The 26451-nt window shown below is 37.2% G+C and overlaps 1 protein-coding gene across 1 annotated transcript in view; it reads right to left on the bottom strand.

The window, feature by feature from the left end:
* The window catches only part of LOC147917721 (zona pellucida sperm-binding protein 3 receptor-like), a 38843-nt gene extending 14783 nt beyond the window's left edge, over positions 1-24060 (bottom strand). Inside the window, 8 exon segments of the mRNA XM_087420562.1 lie at positions 8456-8649; positions 10904-11090; positions 12155-12349; positions 12521-12607; positions 22146-22202; positions 22205-22243; positions 22803-22982; positions 23919-24060. Of these exon segments, the coding sequence (XP_087276688.1) occupies positions 8456-8649; positions 10904-11090; positions 12155-12349; positions 12521-12607; positions 22146-22202; positions 22205-22243; positions 22803-22982; positions 23919-24060 (1081 nt within the window).
* Between the last annotated feature and the right edge of the window lie 2391 nt (positions 24061-26451).

The raw sequence follows: 26451 nt of genomic DNA, 5'->3' as shown, positions 1-26451 counted from the left end.
ACAACGAAGTAGCAGAAAGAGAAATTAAGAATACAATCCCATTTACAATTGCAACAAAAAGAATAAAATACCTAGGAATAAACTTAACCAAAGAGGTGAAAGATCTGTACACCGAAAACTATAAAACATTGCTGAAAGAAATTGAAGAAGACACAAAGAAATGGAAAGATATTCCGTGCTCTTGGATTGGAAGAATTAACATAGTTAAGACGTCCATACTTCCTAAAGCCATCTATAGATTCAATGCAATCCCTATCAAAGTTCCAACAACATTTTTCACAGAAATAGAACAAAGAATCCTAAAATTTATATGGAACAACAAAAGACCCCGAATAGCTAAAGGAATCCTGAGAAAAAAGAACAAAGCTGGAGGTATCACACTCCCTGATTTCAAAATATGCTACAAAGCTATAGTAACCAAAACAGCATGGTACTGGCACAAAAACAGACACACAGATCAATGGAATAGAATTGCAAGCCCAGAAATAAACCCACACATCTATCGACAGCTAATCTTTGACAAAGGAGCCAAGAACATAAAATGGAGAAAAGAAAGTCTCTTCAACAAATGGTGTTGGGAAAACTGGATAGCCACATGCAAAAAAATGAAAGTAGATCCTATCTTAACATGAGTACAGCCATGTTTGGCCGCTCCATTGACCTATAGCCACCAGCACACAAAGAAATATAAAGCTGCTTTCTGTGTGGTGGGAACTGGCCTTTTCCCGGGGAACTGGCCCTTCTCCCACGGAGAGAGTTGCAAGTTGTAACATTTCAAGGCTCTTGGAGCATCTTAGCACGGGATGGACTGGCCATCTGTGCCGGGCTAGGACGATAACCAAAGAGAACAATGCACGTACACAATTACTGGGCTGGGACTTTAGCCAAGGGGCTCAGTGCACGTACACCACTGATAACCATTTGTGCATGGAAACACTAGATGCTTGCTCTGCAAACTCTGTAACTGCTTATATAAACTGCTGGAGACTGAGACCCGGTGAGAGTTCCACCTGTGGAAGGGACGCCTTGCCCAGGATGTGTGATCCTTGCCCAGCCGTGTAGATTGACAGGACTCTCCCGGCAGTGGGGTGTGGATGTTGTGAGTAACTGATTTATTGTGAAGTAATTGATCTGATGTGTTCTCTTTTCAGTCAACCTGGTGTTTCTCTTTCCGGTTGATTTGTGTCATTTCCCTTCAGTCAATCTGGTGTTTCCCTTTCCGATTGATCTGATGTTTTTCCCTCTTATTATATGACCTATTTGAATCTGCTGCTATCTCAGCTGATGTGGCTGTTTTCCCTTTCCAGTTGAGCTGGTGTTTTTTCCCTCTTATTATTTGACCTATTCGGATCTGTTTGCGGACTATCACCTTTACTATCCTCTATATAATAAAATATACCTTCAGTCCATTTGTTTGGAGTGGAAAGTTTCTTTTACGTCTCCGATCAAATCCCCGAACCTCTCATAACAGACCCTTACCTTTCACCATACACAAAAATTAACTCAAAATGGATTAAAGACTTGAATTAAGACCTGAAACTATGAAACTTCTAGAAGAAAACATAGGCAGTATGCTCTTCGACATTGGTCTTAGCAACATATTTTCAAGCACCATGTCTGACTGGGCAAGAGAAACAATAGAAAAATAAACAAATGGCACTACATCAAACTAAAATCTTCTGCACAGCAAAGGAAACCATCAACAAAACAAAAAGACAACCTAACAATTGGGAGAAGATATTTGCAAACCATACATCTGATAAGGGGTTAATCTCCAAAATATATAAAGAACTCATGCATCTCAACAACAAAAAAACTAACAACCCAATTAAAAAATGGGCAAAAGACCTGAACAGACTCTTCTCCAAAGAAGATTTACAGATGGCCAACAGACACATGAAAAGATGTTCAAAATCATTAACTATCAGGGAAATGCAAATCAAAACTACAATGAGATATCACCTCACGCCCGTCAGAATGGCTATAATTAACAAGACAGGAAACAACATGTGTTGGAGAGGATGTGGAGAGAAGGGAACTCTCATACACTGCTGGTGGGAGTGCAAACTGGTGCAGCCACTATGGAAAACAGTATGGAGATTCCTCAAAAAATCAAGAATAGAACTACCATATGATCCAGCTATTCCACTGCTGGGTATTTATCCAAAGAACTTGAAAACACCAATGCGTAAAGATACATGCACCCCTGTGTTCATTGCAGCATTATTCACAATAGCCAAGCCTTGGCAGCAACCTAAGTGCCCATCAAGGGACGAATGGATAGAGAAGCTGTGGTATATATACACAATGGAATACTACTCCTCCATAAGAAACGATGAAATCCAGCCATTTGTGACAACATGGATGGACATTCAGGGTATTATGCAAAGTGAAATAAGTCAGAGGGAGAAGGTCAAATACCATATGATTTCCTTCATTAAGTAGTAGATAATAACAACAATAAACAAACACATAGAGACAGAGATTGGATTGGTGGTTACCAGAGGGGCAGGGGGGAGGGAGGAGGGTGAAAGGGATAATTTGGCACATGTGAGTGGTGATGGGTTGTAATTAGTATTTGAGTGGTGAACATGATGTAATCTATGTAGAAATAGAAGTATAATGATGTATGCCTGAAATTTATACAATGTTATAAACCAATGTTACTACAATAAACAAAAAATTAAAAGACAAAAAAATAAATAAATAAAAATAAGAAACAGACAAACATAAAGCTTTACGTGTTTATGTGGAATTCTATGTAAAAACACTAGGAACTAATGTTCACCGTTGAGAAATTCCCACTCGAACGTGTTCTGGTATGTACGGTGTTTGTCACAGGCACTTCCTGCCAAGTTTTCATTTATTCCTTTTTAAAAAAAGATCCTGAAACTTTTCATAGACTAGAGCTCCCGAATTTCTAGCTCCTGGGACTATAGCAAAAAAATAAAATAGAATAAAATAAAAAAATAAAATATCTAACTATACCCTGCTTCCAAGATACACTTAGAACATAAAATTACAGAAACTTTAAAGGTAAAAGACTAAAAGAAGATAAACTATGCAAACATTAACTCAAAGCTGTTAGAGCTATATTAATATAAAAGTAGAATTTAAAGCCAGCCCTTGTGGTCTAGTGGTTAAGATTCAGCGCTCTCACTGCTGCGGCCTGGGTTCATTTCCCAGTTGTGGAACCACACCACCCATTTGTCAGTTGTCATACTGTGGCGGTGGCTCACATAGAGAACTAAACTAACAACTAGGATACACGACTATGCACTGAAGCTTTAAAAATATATATATGTTATATATATATATTTATATATATATATAAGGAGAATTTAAAGATAAAACAATTACAATGATAAAAGGTTAAATTCCCCAGGAAAATATACCACTCTAAATTTGCATGTGTCTAGTAACATAGCCTCAAAATATGTAAGGCAAAAAATGGTTTTTAAAGAAACTAAAAAGGTAACAGACAAATCCACAAACAAACTTTTCTTTCTTTCTCAGTAACTGATAGAACAAACAGACAAGAAATTAGTATAGAAATGGATATAGATTTGAACAACACCATTAACAAGTTGTCTATATAGAATCTAATTATCATATATAGGATACAGCACCCCCAAATTGCAAAATACACATCTTTTCAATTGCACACTGAACAATTTACAAAAAAATAACTATATGCTTTCAATGAAGCAAGTCTCAACAAATTTGAAGGATTGAAATCATATGGAGTACTATTTTGAAAAACTTAGCATTGTCTACTAATTTTGCACATATTTATATTCCCATGTCATAGCAATTTTACTCTTGGATATATGTTCAGCACACATACATTTCATGTGCACTCAGAAATGTATATGAGAATGCTCACAGTGGCATTATTCTTAATAACTCTAAACTAGAAACAATCCAAATGCCCATCAAGAACAGAATGAATAACTAAGTTGTATGTTTTTACAAGAGAATACTAAATAGAAATAAAAATAAACATACTACAGCTCCAATCCATAATATTGATAAATCTGAGAAAGATCATGTTGATCAAAAGAAGCAAAATACAAAAGGCCAAATCATTCTCTTTATATAAAGTTCAAAAATAGGTGTTAGAAGTCAGCAAAATATTTACCTGTGGACAGGAAAGTGGGACTGGTGATTGGCTAGAGACATGGGGGATATCTGGGATAGTAATAATGTTCTATTTTTACCACCATTGTGGTTACATGGGTGTGTTTACTACATACTTTTATGTGTGAGTTAGTCTTCAAAAAAATGTTGTAAAATTTAGGTGCTAAAGTAAGTCTGTATAAAACCTTAATTTCCAAAAATTATTCATGGATAACAATAAATCAATTCTCAATTCATCTCTTTGTGGTCTTCCTGGAATCATGTCATTCTGGAGCTTCCTATTAATTTACACCTCCTGGCAAGGCTTTACTGACCCATGCATCCCTCTCCCACTCTATCCTCAAGGGTGAAGAAATAAATATTTTCATAGTTTTATATCAGCTTTTGAGGTAATACATAGGATGAAATTTAGCTATTGCTTAAGGTCAGGATTTTTCTCTTTTGATGCAAAATCGAAGAGAGAGAACTATTTTAGAACCTTCATTTGGACTTCTGCTTCTGGTCAAGATGGAGTAACAGGGACAGGATTCACCCTCCAGCCTGAAACTATTTAAAAGGACAAAAGGAAAAAAGGACAAAGTAAATGAAATAGTGCTTTTAGACATTAAGTATCAAGCAACACAAGACAGTGATCCCTAATAGTGGGGAAACAAATGAGGAAAGCTCTTTGATGGCCACAAAGATGCAGAGTTTTTAGGCTTCAGCACAGAGGGGAAAACCAAGGCAGAGGCTTCTGTTCTCTCTAAACATTGTTAAGGAGTTAAGGAAACAGAGATGGGAGTCCAGGGAGGCCAAAGAAGTCAGTGTTCACAGGACAGAGTAATGAAGAGGAAACAGCTGATCAGAGGGAGAGCACTGGAGATCTTTAGTGGGTCCCCTTCCAGTTTTCAGCTGAGTACTGTCAGGTACATGCATGTAAGGAAATAAGCAGGCTAGGTGAAGAGCCACACAAAAGGAGCAGAGATAATACTACTGGAGCACACACGGGTCTGAGCATAGTTCATGTTCCCACCAGATAGAGTGGAAAGCCTCATATTTCATGGGGTATTGATAGAATAATCAGAAGAGTATTGCCTTAGTAGGGGGCTTCTCTGGTCCCTCCAGACAAAGCTAAAAAGCAAGCCTCAAAATGATCAAATAGTTTCTAAGTAACTTAACTGCATCCCAGTGCAAAACTCAAGGAGATTTTAAATGAATACAAAAATATCCAACTCCAAAAGATCAAATTCAAAATGTCTGACGTCCAACTTACATATACAAAGAGGCAGGGAAAATATAACACATAATGAAGAGAAAACTCAATCAAGAGAAAAGGACCCCAAAATGACACAGGTGATAGAATTAGCAAATAAAGACACTGAAATGATTATTATAACTATATTCCATATATTTAAGAATATAGAAGAAAGATTGAGCACATTGAGTAGAGACGTTAAAGATATAAAAATAGACCCAAGTCAAACACCTAGAAATGAAAACTTGTGGTTGAGACGTCTCACCTACAGATGAATGTCTGAGATAAAAAATTCACTCAGTCAGACTTATATTAGATTAGACATTCAGAAGAAAAGATTAAGAAACTTTAACACATAAAAATAATAAAAAATGAAACATCAAGAGAAAAAAAGCCTGAGAAAAAAAGCAGAACTATAATAACATGTGAAACGACTTCAAGTGGGTTAATATATGTGTAAGCAAAATTCCTAAAAGAGAATGGAGGTGAAAAAATATTTAAAAAAATAATGGCCATAATTTTATCAAATTTGATGAAAATTATAAACCCACAGATTAGAGAAGCTCAACAAACCCCAAGCACAAGAAACAAAAAGAAAACTAGATGAAGGTACAACATATCATAATCAAATTGCTTAAAACCAGTGATAAAGAGAAAAATCTTAAAAGCCTCCAAAGGAAAAAGACACCCCACATACAGAGAGATGAAAATAAAGACTGACAACAGACACCTTGTTGGAAACAATGCAAATCAGAAGACAGTGGAAGCAACATTTTTAAAGTAGTCAAAGAAAAAACCGTCAACCTAGAATTCTCTATTCAGCAAAAATATCTTTCAAAAACAAAGGCAAAATGAAAGTTTTTCAAACATGTGAAGCTGAAAGAATTCATCACTAGCATATCTAAACTACAGGAAATGTTGAAGGAAGTAATTCAAGCAAAAGGAAGATGATGCCAGATGGAAAGCTGTATCCTCACAAAATAATGAAGAGCACCAGAAATGGTAAATACGTGAGTAAATAAAAAGACTTTTCCCTTGATGCGTCCTTCAATGGGGGAATGCTTAAATAAATGTGGGGTTTCCATACCGTGGACTACTATTCAGCAAGAAAAAGGAATGAATTATTGATGTACATAACCACATGTATCAATTTTTAAATAATTTTTCTAAGTGAAAGAAACCAGACAAAAAAGTGCATAGTGTATTATTCCATTTATATAAAATTCTAGAAAATGCAAACCAATCTATAAAAGCAGACGAGTGATTTTCTGGGGCTGATTGGGGAAGAAGGACAGGAAAGGGCTGGAGGAAGGAATTACAAAGAAGCATGAAAAAACTTTTTGAGAGCTGGATATATTCATTATCTTGATTGTAGTGGTAATTTCTCTTGTGTACATATGTCAACTTGATAAAATTGCACACTCTAAATATATGCATTTTATTGCATGTCAATAAATAAAACTCAATAAAGCTGTAAAAAAATACTTCATTTGAAATGTTTTAAAAAGCTGACATAAGGGAAATGTAAATAAATATATTTTTTAAATGTTATAGAAATTTTCTCTCAGATAACACTTTTTACACTATATTTCTTTTTAAATAATGTAGAGTAAAATACTCTATCTCCCTAATTGCAAATACAGCTAGCACTACTCCTGTATCTGTCAATGCTCATTAATTTGTGAAAATTATAGCCTTAAATTGTCATAGTAATACCTGTCATTTATATTATGGTCTATAGTTTACAAATCACTTTTATATACCTCATTATTAATTATATATATTATATACATATAATTAATATTAGTTATAATATATAATATATATATTAATTTATCAATATATTGATATACTAAATTTGTGATAACTTGGATACAGAACTTCTCACTTTATGATATAGAAGGTAAGATTTTTTTATAAAACATATCAGTCAGTGAAACTTTAAACCTAATTTAGAAAACAAGTAGATTTTTAAGCATCTGTGAGCATCCATTTTTATATGAGAAATTGATATATTAACTATATGTTATTCTTTTCTGTTGATTAGGGTATATTCCTCCAAAAGATGTATTTATTCACTCATTATTCTTTAATCATGCTTTTAGTGTTGTCCTCTCATTAATAAAATATTTTCTATTATTTCCCAATAATATCATAATCATATTGACTATGAATATGATTAATTGCACTTATATCTTGTTAATTCCTGATTTTAAATACTGATCTCTCAATAGTTTGATCTAAACCACCACCACTTATTATTTGTCTTTTATACATATATTAAAATCTAAGTATACAGAATAATAAGCCCTGTAGTCTAGGCCTCAGTGATGTCACCTATAAATGACAGAATTCTAGTAGTCTGAATATAAAGTCATTTTCCCCATTTCCTGTCAATCCTACCTAAAACCAGAATAGCCTCTACCACTCCCTCAGCCCCTCACTCACTTTTCCCAAAGGAGGAGGAGGATGAGGAAGAGAATGATAATGAGGAAGAGAAAGTGATGGAGGGTCTTATCTGGTGAAAAAGCCTCTATATTCCTGGCAAGACTGGCCTCCTGAGAACGTGTTCTCTGGAGCAGGTGATGAGGCCTGGCTCTCTCTACCCTCAGTAGTGTCTCAACAAGTGTAAGACAGCTGGTTGTGTTAGTGCCTGGCTCACAGACTTTCCCTCAACCAGGCAATCCCAAAATCTGGAATGGAGAAGAAAGGGCCATGCAGGCAATCTCATTTGGGCCATAATTCAGTAGTGTTCTCTACTCCAGTTTTACTAGTTATGAAGCTGATACTGTTATTTGCATGTTTGATACCCAATCATATTTCAATCAATATTGAACTTGAAGGGACAGAGCAGTATGATGGGCATTCTTTTTCAGCCCTCTCAATCTTCACGATGACTTTAAAATAGCTTCTGTACTAATATGCAAAGATTCCAGTAAATTAATTCTAAAAGTATTTTAAAGTGTACTTTTTTGAGAGATCAATTATGTTCAATAAGGTACAGAATCCTAGCATATGTTCAACATTTTCAATAGAAAAGAAGATACACACATGTGTATATACAAAACAAATTTCGCTTACGTTCACATCCTTTGGATAGTGTCCATGTCAAATTTTCCTGACAAGTCACAGTCAGAGGCTCATCTAGAATACATCTATAGCCAGGCTTGCACTGATATTTCAACTCAGTCCCAATTTCAAATACTTTCTACTTTCTTAGGCTGTAGTGTCTTCTCTTCCAGGAAGCATGGGGAATGTCTGGTAAGTCAATACAACTATATGATCATGAAACAAGCACAAGGATGAAAGAAAACTGTTATTGGGATTGGTAGAGTGATCTATGAGCCTGTCACCTAAAAAGGATATCACATATTCATTCAGCAAGAAACCGGATAGTAAAGGCTAAATGAGAATTCCAGGAACAAACCTGTAAGTACCAACTCCAATAAACTAGTGCCAAGCACTAAATGCAAGTGGAACTGGAGACGCTGTGATTGAGGGGCACACCGTGGTGCAGAAAGGGGCAATATCTAGGTCTTGGACCAACTGCAGAGGAGCTTAGCTCTCCTTCCACTTCATTGTACCTCAGAGTGGTTCATCTTCAGGGGAAGCGTTAGGATCACTGAGAATACACGCCAAAATTTGTTCCTAGATGAACTGAACTTTCAACTGTCTCTTTGCCTAATGGGGAATTACAATAGGAGGCATTTCCCTAGACATTATGACACTGTCACCAGGAACTTCATTATTTGGCCTTAAACCAAGCCCCATACAACTTTTGTAGCTGAGCCTTCAGTCTTGTATTTTTTCTACTCAATCTGATGTCAAAGGTCCACGTGGACTGAAAAGAGGATACACGTCTGTCAAATTGTATACCTATTGAATTCATCACTACATATTTAAAATGGTACCTAAATTCTCGTGATGATAGAAGGGAACAGTAAACCACAATGTAGCGATGGCTTCCACCCCTGACTAACTATGTGCACTTATGCTAGTTACTTAATCTCTCTCAGTTTTCTCATCATTAAAATGGGACAAAAAATAGTAGCTACCACACAGGATTGTAGTAAATAGTAAATGAATTAATTGATGCTGTGCACTTAGAACAGTGCTTGATATATGGCAAGTGCTTAATAAATGTTAGCAATAAGAATCACTAATGTTATGACTGATCAGTATGTATTTACAATTTCAAGGTCTCCAGGCCAACATTAGTCCATAGAGCATCTCTGTGCAAATTTTAAAAAAGAGATGTCTTGAAGGAATTTTACTCCCATCTTTCAAAAAATTCTCACAATATGTCGATTTTGTTAGGATTGTTACCGCACCAGGTCGATTTTCCCCGCCACCCAGAAAGTCAAACACCGAGACAACAAGATTGCAGCAGAGAGAGGGTTTAATCACAAGGCAGCCAAGTGTGGAAACAGGAGAATGAATCTCAAATCTGCTTCCCTGAAAATAGGGACTCAGGAATATTTATGCAGAAGGGGGCAAGGTGGTCTGAAATGATTGGAGGTGAGGAGAGATGAGGTAATTGATGATCTGCACAAGCGTAGTCAGGCTTCATGCCTCTTCATAGGAGGCATGTTCACAGAATGGTGGCATTAGCATGCCCTGAAGGTGGAGTTCCAACTTCTTGCCGTCAAAAGATCGCTCATTGGACACTTGTCTGTGTGGGCCCAGTTGATGGGTTGGTGGTCTCAATCCAGCCTGATGTGGACAAGGGGTTCAGTTCCTGAAAAAAATAGCTCAAACACCCATTACCATGGTGATCTTGGCTCCAGGGGGATGTTACCTATTGGAACCTAGTGGGAGTCAGATAGCATATTGCCCAAACAGCACAGTCAACAATGGGTAAGTTTATCATGCAGATTTAATTTCTTGCCTTCCATTCTGATCAGTTACTAGGTAAGGCCATCCCCTCCTTCTTCCTGATACAGGGAAGAAGGTGTCTTTACAAATGGAGCTTTTCTTTACAAATGTCAATGTCTCTTATAAAGGGCAACCAGAACTAAGAATGGGCTTAGCACAGACCCACCCATGTACCCAGAGATGTCTATGGTAATGGCCTTTTCTGGGGGAAGGCCTCCCATCCCAAACTCCTTTGGTCAGTTAGTGGGGGTAGGGGTCAAAATGTCACTCAGGCAGAGACATATTTTGAGGTGGCCAATTCCAATCCCCCATAGTTACTCGCTGCTTAATCATTAATGGCTAACTGTTTGCCAGTTTCAGGATGAGATGCTTTACTACTGTCTACTGGAAAATTTTTGTAAGAAATAAATAAACCTGTAATATCTATAATGTCCCTGATCCCAAAACTATATGATATACATATAAGAAATCCTTTAAATAACACTGAGAGATTACTAACAAGAAAATCTTCCTTCTAACAAAACTAGAGAAACATATTAATTTAATTTAAAATGATTATTGGGATTAAAGTGGGCTTGTGCCTATGAGCATGCTACGCCCATACTTCTGGGTAATTTTAGATGCCAAACATTGAAATTCCTTCATGGTCCATACTCACTGAGCTCACAAATGGGAGGAGGAGGATCCCAGTTGTTATCAGCTTCACAGTGGATTAAACTGCTGCCGTTGAGGATATAGCCTTTCTTGCAGTCAAACACAATAGCGTCTTTGTAAGAATAGAGGGGTCCAAATCCAGAGACAAAGATTCCATTTGGAACCTGTGGCTGACGACAGACAATGTCTAAAGAAGCATAAGAAAAGACATCTCAGTTACAAAAGAGAAATGGCAATAAGGATGTGACTGCTATTGTTGGTATGGTTCCAAGGAAGACCTACTACAAGTACATACATATCAAAGAGATACAAAGAAAACACTTTAGAGCTTAATATATATCCTTTCAGTTCCTAGGAACCTCAGCAAATTGAGGTCCCATCATGCTAGTTGTTGTGGATAAAGTCCTACAACTTTCTTGTCAAAAAAACCCTAGCAACATAGATGCAGAGAACAGATTGGTGGTTGCCAGAGGCGGGGGTTGGGGGGTGAGTGAAATGGGTGAAGGTGGTCAGAAGGTACAAACTTCTAGTTATAAAACAAATAAGTCACGGGGATGTAAAGTACTGCGTGGTCACTATGGTTAATAATACTGTATTGTCTATTTGAAAGTTGCTAAGAGAGCAGATCTTAAAAGCTCTTATCACAAGAAAAAAAATTTTGTAACTATGTATGGTGATGGATGTTAACTAGACTTGTGGTGCTCATTTTGCAATATATACAAATATTGAATCATTATGTTGTACACCTGAAACTAATATAATGTTATATATCAATTATATCTCAATTAAAAAAAAACCCTAGCAATATCTAACCCTCAAAGTGATATGTGTTACTTCCAGATCGAATAATTTATGAGCCAGGGATTGCTTCTCCTTGCTCTCTTCCCCTGTTGGACTGATGGGGGAAGTTTTGTCACGGAATTTTCAGAAGATTGAAACGATCTAGATTACCACATAAACGACAGCTGTCCTAGAAGGTTTCCCAGGCTAGCAGTGTGCTAAGAAGGAGTCAAAAAAAAAGTCTTTTACTATAAAAAAGCCTTGAGATTTTGGTATTGATTATTACTGCAGCATAGCATAAGCTATCCTAACACAGCATGTCATAAGATTAGTTGAATGAATGAATGACCTCATCATTGCCTTGATTAGTTTGTCTTTGAATCATTCCATTTCCCCCAATAAAGATACCTTCCTTGTTCCTTTAAACAAAAGAGAAAAATTCAAAGCAGAATTCAATAATTCAATTGTGACTTTTACAAGTGGGAGGGCTTGGCCTCCAGACGCCTATTGTTTTATTCTCCACTGTGCAGGAAATGGAGGCTTTGCCTATCATTGAGAAGTCAGGGTCACAGCTGTAGGTGACAGAAGAGCCATATGTGTAGCTGTCTTCATCATCGCCACTGTGCTTCCCATTGCTGATGGCTGGAGGCGGCTCACACGTGGCAACTGGGACGAGCGAGTGAAGAGGAAAAAATAGTCAGGGAAGGCATCCTTACAAATCTAACGTTCACGATGCAAATTCTACTGGAGGGTACAAGAAGCAGCAAAGATGCGCAGGAGTTTTACGACCTAACACAGTTTAGGTTTATAGTCAAGTCAGAAAATATCTTTACTTACTTACACATACTGGGAGAGGATCACTCCAGTCAACTCCTTTGTCTTGGATGTCACAATGACTACTGGTTGAGCCAATTAAGATATATCTGAATAAGATAGGTCAGAGATGATTGGATAAAGAAGATGTGGTATATATATACCATGGAATACTACTCAGCCATAAAAAAGACAAAATCGTCCCGTTTGCAACAACATAGATGGACCTGGAGGGTATTATGTTAAGTGAAATAAGCCAGACAGAGAAAGACAGACACTGTATGACCTCTCTCATATGTGGAATATAAACTAACACAGGGACAGAGAGAACAGTTTGGTGGTTACTATGGGGAAGGGAGTTGGGGGGTGGGCACCAGGGGTGAAGGGGGCACATTTATACGGTGACTGACAAATAATAAAGTACAACTGGAATCTCACAATGTTATAAACGATTATGACATCAATAAAAAAAAAAGGTCAGGGCCGGCCCCGTGGCTTAGCAATTAAGTGTGCGCACTCCGCTGCTGGCGGCCTGGGTTCCCATCCCGGGCGCGCACCGACGCACTGCTTCTCCGGCCATGCTGAGGCCGCGTCCCACATACAGCAACTAGAAGGATGTGCAACTATGACATACAGCTATCTACTGGGGCTTTGGGGGAAAAAAAAAGGAGGAAGATTGGCAATAGATGTTAGCTCAGAGCCGGTCTTCCTCAGCAAAAAAGAGGAGGATTAGCATGGATGTTAGTTCAGGGCTGATCTTCCTCACACAAAAAAATAAATAAATAAATAAATAAAAAGGTCATAGATTTTAGTGCAATTTGTCTTACTCTAAACATAAATTGCCAACGAGGTTTGGACAAACAGAATTTTTATTCAATATTTAAAAATGAAAAAATAGTGCTCTCTTGATTACTAATTACCTTTTGGGTTAACTTGGAGTTGAATTTCATCATATCAAGGAGAAAGGCTTATTTGTTCGTTTTTTCTTTTATTCACTCATTCATTTAAACCACAATATTAAGCTTTTTCTAAGTATTAGATGGCACACATCCAGAGCCAATAAAAACAAGTAACTGACAAGTTTTGCACCCAAAATCTTAGGACTCCACTTAAACCTTATACTTTTTGCCTAACGAACTGCAAATCAAGCAATACAAAATAGGTAAAAGTACACTTGAATTTGTTATGCAGTTTCCTTTGAATAAATGATCCAGACAAATTACTGATAAAAAAATTACTTTGATCTCTAATTTGGATCTTCCTTCTGGCACTAGGGTTTGGCTTACTCTCGTAAACCATTGACTTCCTGATTATCATCTCATTATTCTTGCTCTTGACAATTCTTTCTTCCAGGACTTTTTGCATTAAGAAAAAAAATTACATAACAATTTACCCTGAATATCAGTGAAAAGTTCTAAATAAAAATCAAACACAATCCAGAAACACTTTAACAGAAAAATATGCCATGACCAAACAGGTTTATTCCAAGAATGAAAGGAAATTTTAAAATTAGGAAATATATTAGTATATAATATATTGTTAAACTGAATATATGTGTCCTTCCCAAATTCATATGTTGAAGCCCTAACTCCCGGTGTGGCTGTATTTGGAGTAAGGAGTAATTAAGGTTAAATGAGGTCATAACTGTGGGACCCTGATTCAATGGGATTAGAGTCCTTATAAAGGAGACACCAGAGAGCTCTCTCGCTCCCTCTATGTCTCTCTCATTCTCTCCCTCTCTCCATGTGCAGGCACAGAGGAAAGGCCACGTGAGGAAATAATGAGAAGGCGGCCATCTGCAAGCCAGGAAGAGGATTCAGAAACTGAATCCTGCCAGACCTTAATCTGGGACTGCCAGCCTTCAGCACTGTGAGAAATAAATTTCTATCATTTAAGCCACCCAGCCTGTGTTATTTTGTTATGGCAGCTTGAGCAGACTGATATATACATGACATTAATAAATCCAGGGAGAAAAACATGCCATCATCTTGATGGAAACCAAAATGGCATCTGAAAAAAAAAAATCAACAATTTTTCTTGACAAAACTATTCAATATAACGGGAATCAGTGGAGATAGAGCTCCACCAGACTTAAGGGGAAAATACTAGAGTCATTTCTGCTAAGGTCAAGAACAAGAAAACAATGGCCAGTATTAGTATTTTATTTGAAATAAAATTGCTAGCATAATTATATAAGAAAAAGGAATTAGAAATATAAAAATTGAAAAGGAAAAAGGAATAATATCATTATTTTCAGATTATATAATTCCATACCAGGAAATCCCAAGAGAATCCAACTGAAATGGTATCATAAATAACGAGAGAATTCAGGATATTAGCTGAGATATGAAATTAATATATAGAAATCAAGAGTTTCCATACACACAGATAAAAACTGTTAGATGGTATAATGGAAGAAAAGACACCATTTGAAATATCAAAAATAAAATAAGATACCAAAGAATCAACATAATGAAAACTGGAAAATCTAAATAAGGAAAACTTTAAAACAATCCTGAAACACCCCCCCACCCCCACCCCGTGCACACACACAAGACCAGGACAAGTGGAAAGGCATAACAAATTCTGGGCTTGGAAGACTCAATGTTATACAATGTCCATTCTCCTAAAGTCAGTTTAAAAAATTAATGTAATGGATTAAAAATAAAAAATCAACTAATTTTAAAGTTCATATAGAAATAAAAACAAGCAAGCATAGTTAGGAAAATCCTGGAAAAGCAGAAGAGTAAGGAGGATATTTCTAAGCAATGTTACACACTACGGAAACTCAGTGAGGCAGAGGAAGTGGTTGTGTGAATATACAGACAAACTAAAAGTATTAAGTCCAAAAGTAGACCTATATACCTATGGGAACTAAGTATAGTTTTAAAAAAATGTTATCTCAAAGTAGTAGATTAATCGTGGACTTTTTTTTGTGTGTGTGAGGAAGATCAGCCCTGAGCTAATATCTATGCCAATCCTTCTCTTTTTGCTGAGGAAGACTGGCCCTGGGCTAACATCCGTGCCCATCTTCCTCTCCTTTATATATGGGACTCCCGCCACAGCATGGCTTGATTAGTGGTGCGTAGGTCCGCGCCTGGGATCCGAACCTGTGAACCCTGGGCCGCCAAAGCAGAGCACTGGAACTTAACCACTACGCCACTGGGCCAGCCCCTTGTGGACCTTTTAATAAATGATGCCAAGACAACATGAAAGCCATCTAGAGAAAGATGAAAATGGTTGGTGCATCAAAGCTCTATGTATGAAATAACATTAAACCATAAAAGTAGTTGAATAATTGTAGGTAATTACTTTATTACCTTCAAGCAGGGAAGGCCTTTTAACTGTAACTCAAAATCCGAAAGCCATAAAAAAAAATTTGATAAATTTAACCATATAAAGCATAGTTTTTGCTTGTCAAGAAAAAAAATGTTATAGACCAAGTCAAAAGAAAGATGACACACTGAGAAAAAAAGTTGTAATTTGTATTGGACATTTAAAAAAAAATAACAAAGGACTTGAAGTTAGTTTACACATAAGGAAATATAAATGTCTTCTGGATACATGAAATAAGTTCATTGTCACTCATGAATAAAAAAATGGACATTAAAACTACAGAGAGGCCATCCAACAATAGCAGCATATGCGTTTTTTCCAAGCACCCATTGGACATTCACCAAGATAAATTATATCCTGGGCCATAAAACAAACCTCAACAAACTTATGAAAATTGAAATCATACAGTGTATATTTTCTGACCATACTGGAATTAAACTAGAAACCAATGACAGAAAGACAAGAGGAAAATCTCCAAACACTTGGAAATTAAACAACTCATTTCTAAACAATCCATGGTCAAAAGGGAAGTCTCAAAGGAAATTTAAAATACATAGAATGGAATGAAAATGAAAATATAACAGATCAGAATGTGTAGTGCACAGCTAAAGCAGTGCTGAAAGGGAAATTTATAGCACTAAATGCTCACATTAGGAAATAGGAAAGGTCTCAAATCTGTAATCAAAGTTCCTACTTAAAGAAACTCGAAAAAGAAGAAGAAACAAACCCAAAGCAAGGAGAAAAAAGGAAATAGAAATAAAAGCAGAAATAAATAAATTTAAAACAGGGAAATAATAAAGAAAATAATGAAACAAAAAGCCAATTCTTAAAAAAAAACAATAAAATTGATAAATCTCTCCTAAAACTGATAAAGATAAGAGAGAAGACGTTAAGTCACCAGTATCAGGAATGAAACAGGGAATAACACTGTAGATCCTGTAGCCAGTGAAAGGAGAATAAGGGAATGAACACTTTTATGGTCATAAATTCAATAACTTAAAAGAAAAAGAACAATCCCTTGAAAAGCACAAAATTCATAAGAAGACAAAATATTGTCTTCAGTATTGAAGAAATTGACTTCATAATTAAAAGACTAAGGAAAAAGAAATATCCAGGGTCAGATGGCTTTATTGGAGAATTCTACCAAACATTTAAAGAAACTAATTTTCCCCAATCTCTTTCAGAAAATTGAAGAGGAGGGAACACTTCCCAACTCATTTTATAAAGCTAGTATCACCCTTATCAAAATCAAACACAGTACAAAAGAAGAAAACTATAGACCAATATCTCTCATAAACTTATCCACAAAAGTCCTCAATGAAATATTAGAAAATCAACCCAACAATATGTAAAAAGAATTATGCACCATGTCCAAGTGAAATTTATTTGACGTAAACTGGTTTAACATATGAAAATTAATCAATATAGTCCATCACACCAACAGGTTAAAAAACAAAAATTATGTGATCATATGCACAGTGATACACAAAAAGCGCTTGAAGGGGTGGCCCAGTGGCGTAGTGGTTAAGTTCACATGCTGCGCTTCAGTGGCCCAGGTTTTTGGGTTCGGATCCCGGGCTCAGACCTACACACCGCTCATCAAGCCATGCTGTGGTGGTGTCCCACATACAAAATAGAGGAAGATTGGCGTGGATGTTAGCTCAGGGACAACCTTCCTCAAGCAAAAAGAGGAAGATTGGCAAGAGATGTTAGCTCAGGGACAATCTTCCTCACCAAAAAAAAAAGAAAAAAGCACTTGAAAAAATCCAAAACTCTTCATGATAAAACCTCTCAGTAAACTAGGAGTAGAAGAACACTTCCTCAACTGGATAAAGAGCATCTACAAAAAACCTACAGCTAACATACTTAAAGGTGAAAGACTGAAGCCTTTCCTCAGAGACTGGGCACAAGACAAGGAGGTCCACTCTCACTTCTGCTATTCAACATAGCATTAGAAGTTCTAGCTAACACAATAAGGAAAGAAAAAGAAATAAAAGGCATGCATATGGGACAGGAAGAAAAAAAAAACTGTCTGTATTTGCAGGTGATATTAATGTTTAAGTAGAAAATCACAAGGGACCTACAAAAACAAAACAAACCAAAAATCTCTTAGAACTAGTTAAGTGGGTTCAGTAAGATAGCAGGACAAAGATCAACACACAGGATCCATCATGTTTCTATATACTAACAACAGATGTGAATATCAAAATTTAAAACACAATACCATGTATAATTTCTCCAAAGAAAATGAAATATTTAGATATAACAAAATATGTACAGGATATGTATGCTAAAAACTATAAAATTTTGATGAAAGAAATCAAAGAAAACCTAAGTAAATGGAAAGGCATGCTGTATTCATGAATTGGAAGACTCAACATTGCAAAGATGTCAAATTCTATTGAAAATGCAAACCCTATCAAATGCAAATCTTAGAATCCCAGCAAAGTTTATTGGGACATAGACAAGTTTATTCTAAAATTTATATGGACAGACACAGGACCTAGAATACCTAAAATAATTTTGAAGAACAAAAAGAGAGTGGGAGGAATCACTTTACCTGATCCTGACTTACTACACAGCAGGAGTAACAAGACCGTGTAGTATTGGCAGAAAGACAGACACAATGGGACAGCATGAGAACCCAGAAATAGACCCGCACAAATACACCCAAATGATTTTTGAGAAAAGTGTAAAAGCAATTCAATGGATAAAGGATAGCTTTTCAGTAAATGGTGCTGGAGTAATTGGGCATCTGCAAGAAAAACTGTAAAGTAAAATATGCTCAACCGAAAACTCCACCTTATACAAAAATTAACTCAAAATGAATCACAAACTTAAATGTAAAACTATAAAACTTTTAGAAAAAAATAGAGAAAATCTTCAGGACCTAAGACTAGATGACAAGTACTTAGACTTGACACCAATAGCATAATTCATAAAAGAAAAATTGTTCCTCATCAAAATTAAAACCTTAGCTCTGTGAAAGACTCTGTGAAGAGGATGAAAAATCAAGCTACAGACTGGGGAAAATATTTGCAAACCACACTTCCAACAAAAGACTATATCTAGACTATGTAAAGAACTCTCAAAACTCAACAGTAAAAAAACAAAATAATACAATTAGAAAATGGGCAAAAGATATGAACAGATATTTTACTGAAGAGGATACAAATGGCAAATAAGCACGTAAAAAGATGTTCAACATCATTAGCTATTACAGAAATACAAATTAAAATCACAATGAGATATTACTACACACCTATCAGAATGGCTAAAATGAAAATTCGTGGCAATACCAAATGCTGGTATGGATGGTATGGAACACTCATGCATTCCTGGTGGGAATGTAAAATGATACGGCATCTCTGGAAAACAGTTAGGCAGTTTTTTTTTTTTTTTAAAGATTTCATTCATTTATTTTTTCCCCCCAAAGCCCCAGTAGACAGCTGCATGTCACAGCTGCACATCCTCCCAGTTGCTGCATGTGGGACGCGGCCCCAGCATGGCCAGAGAAGCGGTGCGTCAGTGCGCGCCTGGGATCCAAACCCGGGCCGCCAGCAGCAGAGTGAGTGCACTTAACCGCTAAGCCACGGGCCGGCCCTAGGCAGTTTCTTAAAAAACGAAACATCATAACTATTATATCACCCACTTGGGCATTTATTCTAGAGAAATGAAGACATAAGTTCACGCAAAAAACCTGTATGGGAACGTTGATAGCAGCTTTACTCAAGACAGCCCAAAATGAAATAATCCAAGGGTCCATCAACGAGTAAATGGTTCAACAAATTCCGTGCCATGGAATATTGTCTCAGCAATAAAATGGAACAAAGTATCCAAGTATAACAACTTACATGAATTTCAAGAGAATTATGCTAAGTGACAAGAGTCAATCTCACCAAGGTGACGTGCTGTGTGATTCCATTTATATAGCATTTTTGAAATGACAAAATTACAGAAATGGAGAATGGATTAGTGGTTGTCAGACGTTATGAAGAAGGGAGGGAGGGAGTTGGCTATAAAAGGATAACACAAGGGGTCCTGGTGATGGAACTGTTCTGTATCTCGACTGTGGTGATGGTTACACAGATCTACACACATGACAAAACTGCATAGAATTAAATACACACAGGCAAATGAGTGCTTGTAAAACCGGTGAAATCTGCATAAGTCCAATGGATTATATCAATGCCGATTTCCTGGTTGTGATACTGTACACAGTATCACAGTACATGTGACTGTGGCCATGTAACATGTTGTTGGTGTCGCTGAGTTAACTGATACAGGCCCAGTCAAAAGTTAGCATAAGGGGGGCCGGCCCGGTGGTGCAAGTGGTTAAGTGTGCGCGTTCCGCTGCGGCCGCATAGGGTTCGCCAGTTTGAATCCCGGGCATGCACCGACGCACTGCTTGTCAGGCCATGCTGTGTCGGCGTCCCATATAAAGTAGAGGAAGATGGGCACGGATGTTAGCCCAGGGCCAGTCTTCCTCAGAAAAAAGAGGAGGATTGGCATCAGATGTTAGCTCAGGGCTGATCTTCCTCACACACACACAAAAAAAAAACGTTAGCATAAGGGAAGCCATCTTATAGACAGAAGTCATATTAGAACTGTGTGTGACTCTGAGTCACCAGCCCCTTTGGGAAAAAAATGCTTTAGTTTGCATGTAGCCTAGATATCAAGTACCTGTCTCCAGGGGATGTGCATGCTCTGTTAGTTTTATAGCCCTAGCTTACGCATAGACCTCCCTGCTGAGCTAAGGCGATAACTTTGCTCTTTAAGTTTCCTCAGGAATGCAATGACCTCCAGGAAGAAAGCTCTATGCTGATATCCATCACTGGTGGCAGAAAAAAGAAATGATATGGTGTCTCAAGGTCTGCCACATCACATGGTCGACATTCCAAGACCCCCCTTTCTAGCCCATTTGTCCTATGTAACTGCCTCAAGATTTTGTAGTTGCAAGATGGTTCTTTTGGACATTAGTTCTCCATCTTCCCCCTTGCTAGCAAGCTGCAATAAAACCCTTTCTCTCCTACCACCTTGCCTCTCCACTGCTGGTTTGTCTTGCGGTGAGTAGACAATCCCCTTTGGCATCACAATGTTACCATTGGTGGAAACTGGAAAAAATGGTATATAGAATCTCTCTGCATTATTTTTTATAATTGCATGTCAATCTACACTTATCTCAATGAGTTAAAAAAAACTACAGGGAAGTTTTATTTTCACCTCTATATAGGCAAAAATTCAAAAGTTTGATAAAATACTTGATCATAGAGGTGGTAGAGAAATAGACATTTGTTTACAAAATTTTACAAAGTCTATGAAGAGAAATTTTGTAATATTTAAAAGTATCTTCTCTCTGATCCAACAATCCTACTTCTAGGAGTTTATTATCTGGCATAACTGCATATATATAAAATAACATATATAGAAAATTATGCATCAGGGCATTGTGTGTAACAGCACAAGACTGGAAACTCACAAAGGTCTATCAGTAGGGATCCTAAATAAACTATGATAAGCTATGATACATGCCTGGGAAAACCATACAGCTGTAACCACACATACACAGAATGAGGAAATAATGCATGAATATCAGAGATCTCCAGTACGTATTTATTTTCTTAGTTCGGGCTGCTATACACCATAGACCAGGTGGCTTAAACAACAGACATTTATTTCTCACAGTTCTGGAGGCTGGCAAGTTGGAGATTGGGCTGCCAGCATGCTTGGGTTCTGGTGAGAACCTTCTTCCTGGTTTGCAGATGGCGGTTTTTCTTACTGTGTCCTCGAATGGCAGAGGAAGAGAGAAAGGAAGCTAGCTCTCTCGTGTCTCTTCTTATAATGGCACTAATCCCATCATTAGGGCTCCATCTTTATGACCTAATTAATTCCCAAAGGCCCTATCTCCAAATATCATCCCACTGGGGATTCAGGTTCAACATATGAATTTGGGGAGGATATAAACATTCAGTCCATAGCATTGTTGTTAAGTGAAAAAGATAAAAGCAAGGTTCAAACCAACATATGCCCTCAGCTATCTTCTATGTAATAAAGGAGACAAAATATTAATAAAAATATGTATACTCACTTGTCTTTACATAAGTGAACACTAGAGGGATAAATCAGAAACTAAAGTCGCTTCCTGTCAGAGGGCAGAGTGGAATGAGATGGAGTGGAAGTGAGAATTCTCAATGTATACCTTTCTATATCATTTTTATTTTTGAAACATATGAATGCGTACATTTTATACGTAGATAATCTACGTATAAAAATTAATAGAAAAGTATTGCTTCTGGGTTGCCTTATACTTATCCCTCTGAACAGCTGAATTCTGTAGTTGAACCAAAGAGAAAATCTGTCTTAACTTCCACTTCCCATTGGTTAAGTCTCCTGGGCTTCTGCAGCGTTTCTCTAGGAGGAAAATTAACGTGATGACCAGTGATTCTTATTACTTACAAAATACATCATTAGAAAAAACGTCTGATGGATTGGTTCTAACTTCTGCTTCCAGATAAACCCAGAGATGTTTTTCAATGCTTTTTTCTGATTCTGATTTATTGAATTTTTATTTTGAGGAAAAATAAATGCAAACATTTATCCCATTTTTCTGATACATTTTAAGAAGAGGAAAAAAATGTGCTGAGATTCGTTTCCTCAATTAGATCACTGTGATAATAAAGGACGGGATATACGGACCAATTATCCACAGAAATGTATGTTCTCAAAAATGTATGCCCTTCGTCTCAGGGAAACAGAAGAAAAGGGTAATAGATTCTATATCCTTATTGTTAGAAAAATATCTCGGTGTGTATTCCCAATGGACTTCTTCCAAATAGTATAGATGATGTTAATTTTGAATACTACTTTAGTCAAAGATTTTCATTTGAATTAAAGAATTCATTAAGTTCCTAAGAGAATTTTCCCAAATAAAACAAAAGTATGGGTGAGAAAAATGAACGTTGATACTTACTGGTACAAAAGACCAGATAGCCCCATGAGCCTCTAGCATTACAAGCAATCTGACTTGAACTGATTCTTCTAAAGCCAGGACAGCAGGTGTATTTCAGAACAGTTCCAGTTTTGAAGTCTGTCTTAATCAACTTGTTTGTTGGGGAAGCAAATGGTAAATCAGGTGAAGGAACACAATGCCCTGGACACCAAAATGACAAGGAGCATCAAGTTGTAGGTTGGGACATAGCATCTCAATGTTTCAGTAGTGAGATTTTTAGAACAGAGACCATGCTTTCCTCTTTCATCATACTTCCCACTATCCCACTGTTCAATGAACATGGTGAGTCATCAGTAATACATGTTTGTTGATTGATGACAATGACAACAGCAATGAGAAAAGGCAGAAAAATTTTATCTGTCCTTTCCTGTATATGTGATAATTTGTCAGAAAATGGATGAACAGACCTGAATTTCATCATCATACCAGATTCTCCACATCTGCCTACTCAGAACACTGGCAACTATACTGTGCCATATAATTCCACCTTCTTGCCTGAGCAGAAACATATATTTTATTAATAGTAGCATTATGGCAGATTAGTTGTGTCAGAGTCAGGGATGAAAAGGAGGCATTTCATTTATGTCCTTTTAGATTTTGAATAGACTGCCTATTTGAAAATAAAATGTTTTTCAAAAAGCATCACAAGGTGGAGATGCATTAAATCCTTGAAAAATAAAATCTTAATTCTACTTCTCTGGGAAGAATTAAATAAAGGACTAAGTTAGATTCCGGGAGCCCTAGCAGAATTATGCCCATCCCCTCTGCGTTCTGAATAACCACACAGGCAGTGAGAGCTCTTCATGTTCAGACTGGCAGATAATATGCGTTTATTCCAAGTCATGATTTGCTTTGAGGTTAGATTGCTTGGAGAGGAAATTCTAAAAGGGAATATCAAGAGTGTTTATAAATCAGGCCTTTTTTTTGGTGTGGGTTTATGCAAATTTCCCTAAATTCAATGGGGTCAAATACCCCACAATGTTCAAGATGGATATCTGCTAGATATCTCTTGAAATAGGGTGTGTTGATGAATTCAGTTGTATGGTGACAATCTGACCTTGTCGCCCCATTACTCACCAAGAACAGTAGTGAACAGGGCAGCAACCAAGGTCATTTGGAACAGAGTTGGATCAGAGACTCTCCACAGCCCAGAGAAGGGCCTAGCTGCCATTTTCCCCTTTCTATCGAGGGCACCATATAGAACTCTTTGAGGAGGCATGATCTGATGTTTCTTCAACATCTCTCTGGCAAAAGAACTCAACTTAGTAAACAGTTATTGAATTCTGACTTGTTGTAAAGTCTTAGGGAAAATCACACAGGAGTCATGCCTTCAAGAGATTGCAATGGAGTGTAGAAGGAAAGACATTAAGCCCAAATATTTACAGTAAAAGACAGCTTATATTGTCTGCTTCAGGAGCATATTCAGGAGGCCAGTTAACTCTAGGTGGAGAGGTGGGAGTGGGCTTTGCAGAGGTGACTGCATATAGTAGATGTTGCTGTGAAATTTGGAGTGTTGAATGCAGGACATTTTATGCCAAAAGTGAAAACTGGGAAAGACACAGCAGTGAGAAGGTAAAGGTTATTCTGGGCAACAGTACTTAGTACTTCAATTTGTTTGTAAGGTAAGGAGTGTGTGATAGGGAGAAGATAGTGAAAAATAGAGGGGCAGATTAGAACTGGGTTTGATGAGCTTTCAGTGCTAAGACTAGGAGTTTGGACCCAGGAAATGGAGAGCCACTGATTTTTTAGTTTTTTAAAATTTTTGACTGACATGATTACTGTGCTTTTGGAAGATCACTATGGCTGATGTGGACAAGATAGACTGAAAGAGGCAGAGAGAAGAGACAGGGAGATTGATTAAGAAGATTATTGCAATTGGCCAGGTGAGCCACAGAGATGATCTGAACAAGGAATGGCAGAGGAGTTAGGGAACATGGAGCAAATGAAAGAAAAGCAAGAAAATGATGAGACAGAAGAGAGGCGTTATCCCTTTCTATCTGTCTGTCTATCTATCTATCTATCCATCTATCATCTATCATCTATCTATCAAGTTCCTTATGGAAACTGTCCCTATGTCAACAAGAGCAATGATCCGTTGGGTCAATTCAGAATTTTCAAAGCATCACTCTTGCCACCAAAAGAGAAAAAAAGAAAAGGGAAACATTACTGTTGTGTTTCTTGGTTTCTTGGTTCTGGTCATTCATTAATCAGAGACTTCTTTACAGCAAAATCCCTATAAGGCCACTTTTACTCCCTAACTGGGAAAAACCCTCACATATCCTGAGTTTAGTTAAGAATTAGTCCTTATTTCTAAAATGACACATGAAATTAACTTTCAGTGAAATGTAGGATTTCACTGTTTACTCTAAAACCTGACAGAGATTGAGACGGTCTTATATTACCATTCACCCTTAATTATCCTAATTGCCAGCAGATGCCCACTTAAGTCAAGACAATCTTCTCACCATTCCTCTCAAAGCTGTCACTGCCCACCTTGGCGGGGGAAGCTTATGCAGCAGCTTAACTCTTTCGTTGAGTAAAGATTCTTAACCTTCTAAAACTTCTGATCATGCCACTCCTCCAGCCCCCTCTCCTGCTCCGTGCAGACACACATACCCCTGGTCCCAAATGCCCTGTTCATTACGTCAATTCTGCCAAAAAACTCAGTTGACATAATAGCCAATTTATTTATAACAATTTATGCTGAATTTATATTGAATGAGTCAGCCTGGTTTAAAAGTGTGAAGACACAGAAATCGAAGGCTCTGAGGCGTTCCCCCTGCCCCAACTTCTCCATCACAGGCTGACCACCTGTACCAGTTTGCTCCAGATTGAGTGGTTTCTCAGGATGCAGGACTTGCACTACCAAAACTGGGATGGATAGTCCCAGGAAAACTGGGATGGTTGACCCCCTAGGGCAGGTTCCCCTTTCTGTGCTCCCTAGCACCCCCTCTTCCTACCATCTACCTCTAAGCCAGAGGGAGCTGTGGCAAAGACAAGTTTCACATTATGAAAACCAGACAACTCAAGGCTCACAGAAATTTTCAAAAGTACTAAAATCTTCCCAAGAAAAAAAATTATAAGTTGCCAGTAAGTCAGTAATTTGGTAGCTGTAGTGAACTGGTCATTTAGTGAAATTGGCAAGAATCTGAAAACGCTAAAATATTGGTAAAATGTAAATGGCTTTAAAAATTAAAAAGATGACACTTTAAAGTGAAAACGTCCCCTAAAAATCTCTATATCTGTGCTTAAATTCATAAGAAAAATACATGCCTTGAGTTTATTGGGAAGAAAGCATTTATAAATACATTCATTAAAAACAATATAGTCATAAGAACTAACACTAAACCCCACGTGTTCAACACATTGAACATTCTTACAACGGTGCTAAAAAGTACGTATTCATGACTATGTTCAAGAAAAATATATTTGTATACTTGAATATATTCTGAAATGTCCAAACACTTTCTTACCTCCTTACTCTGCCCACATCATCTGCCCTCTTGAACTTTCCTCCACCAAATCCTACTCATTTTCCAGACATATCTCTAACACTGCTCCTATCCTTCAGTCCAGCCTCCATATTCCAATTACAATTTAGCATTTATAA

Source organism: Ceratotherium simum, chromosome 2 (assembly GCF_057802395.1).
Source record: "Ceratotherium simum simum isolate JZ-2026a chromosome 2, ASM5780239v1, whole genome shotgun sequence".
NCBI classification, from domain to species: Eukaryota; Metazoa; Chordata; class Mammalia; order Perissodactyla; family Rhinocerotidae; genus Ceratotherium; species Ceratotherium simum.
The sequence above is the reverse complement of the archived record's forward strand: the minus strand, read 5'-3'. Positions and strand labels throughout refer to the sequence as shown.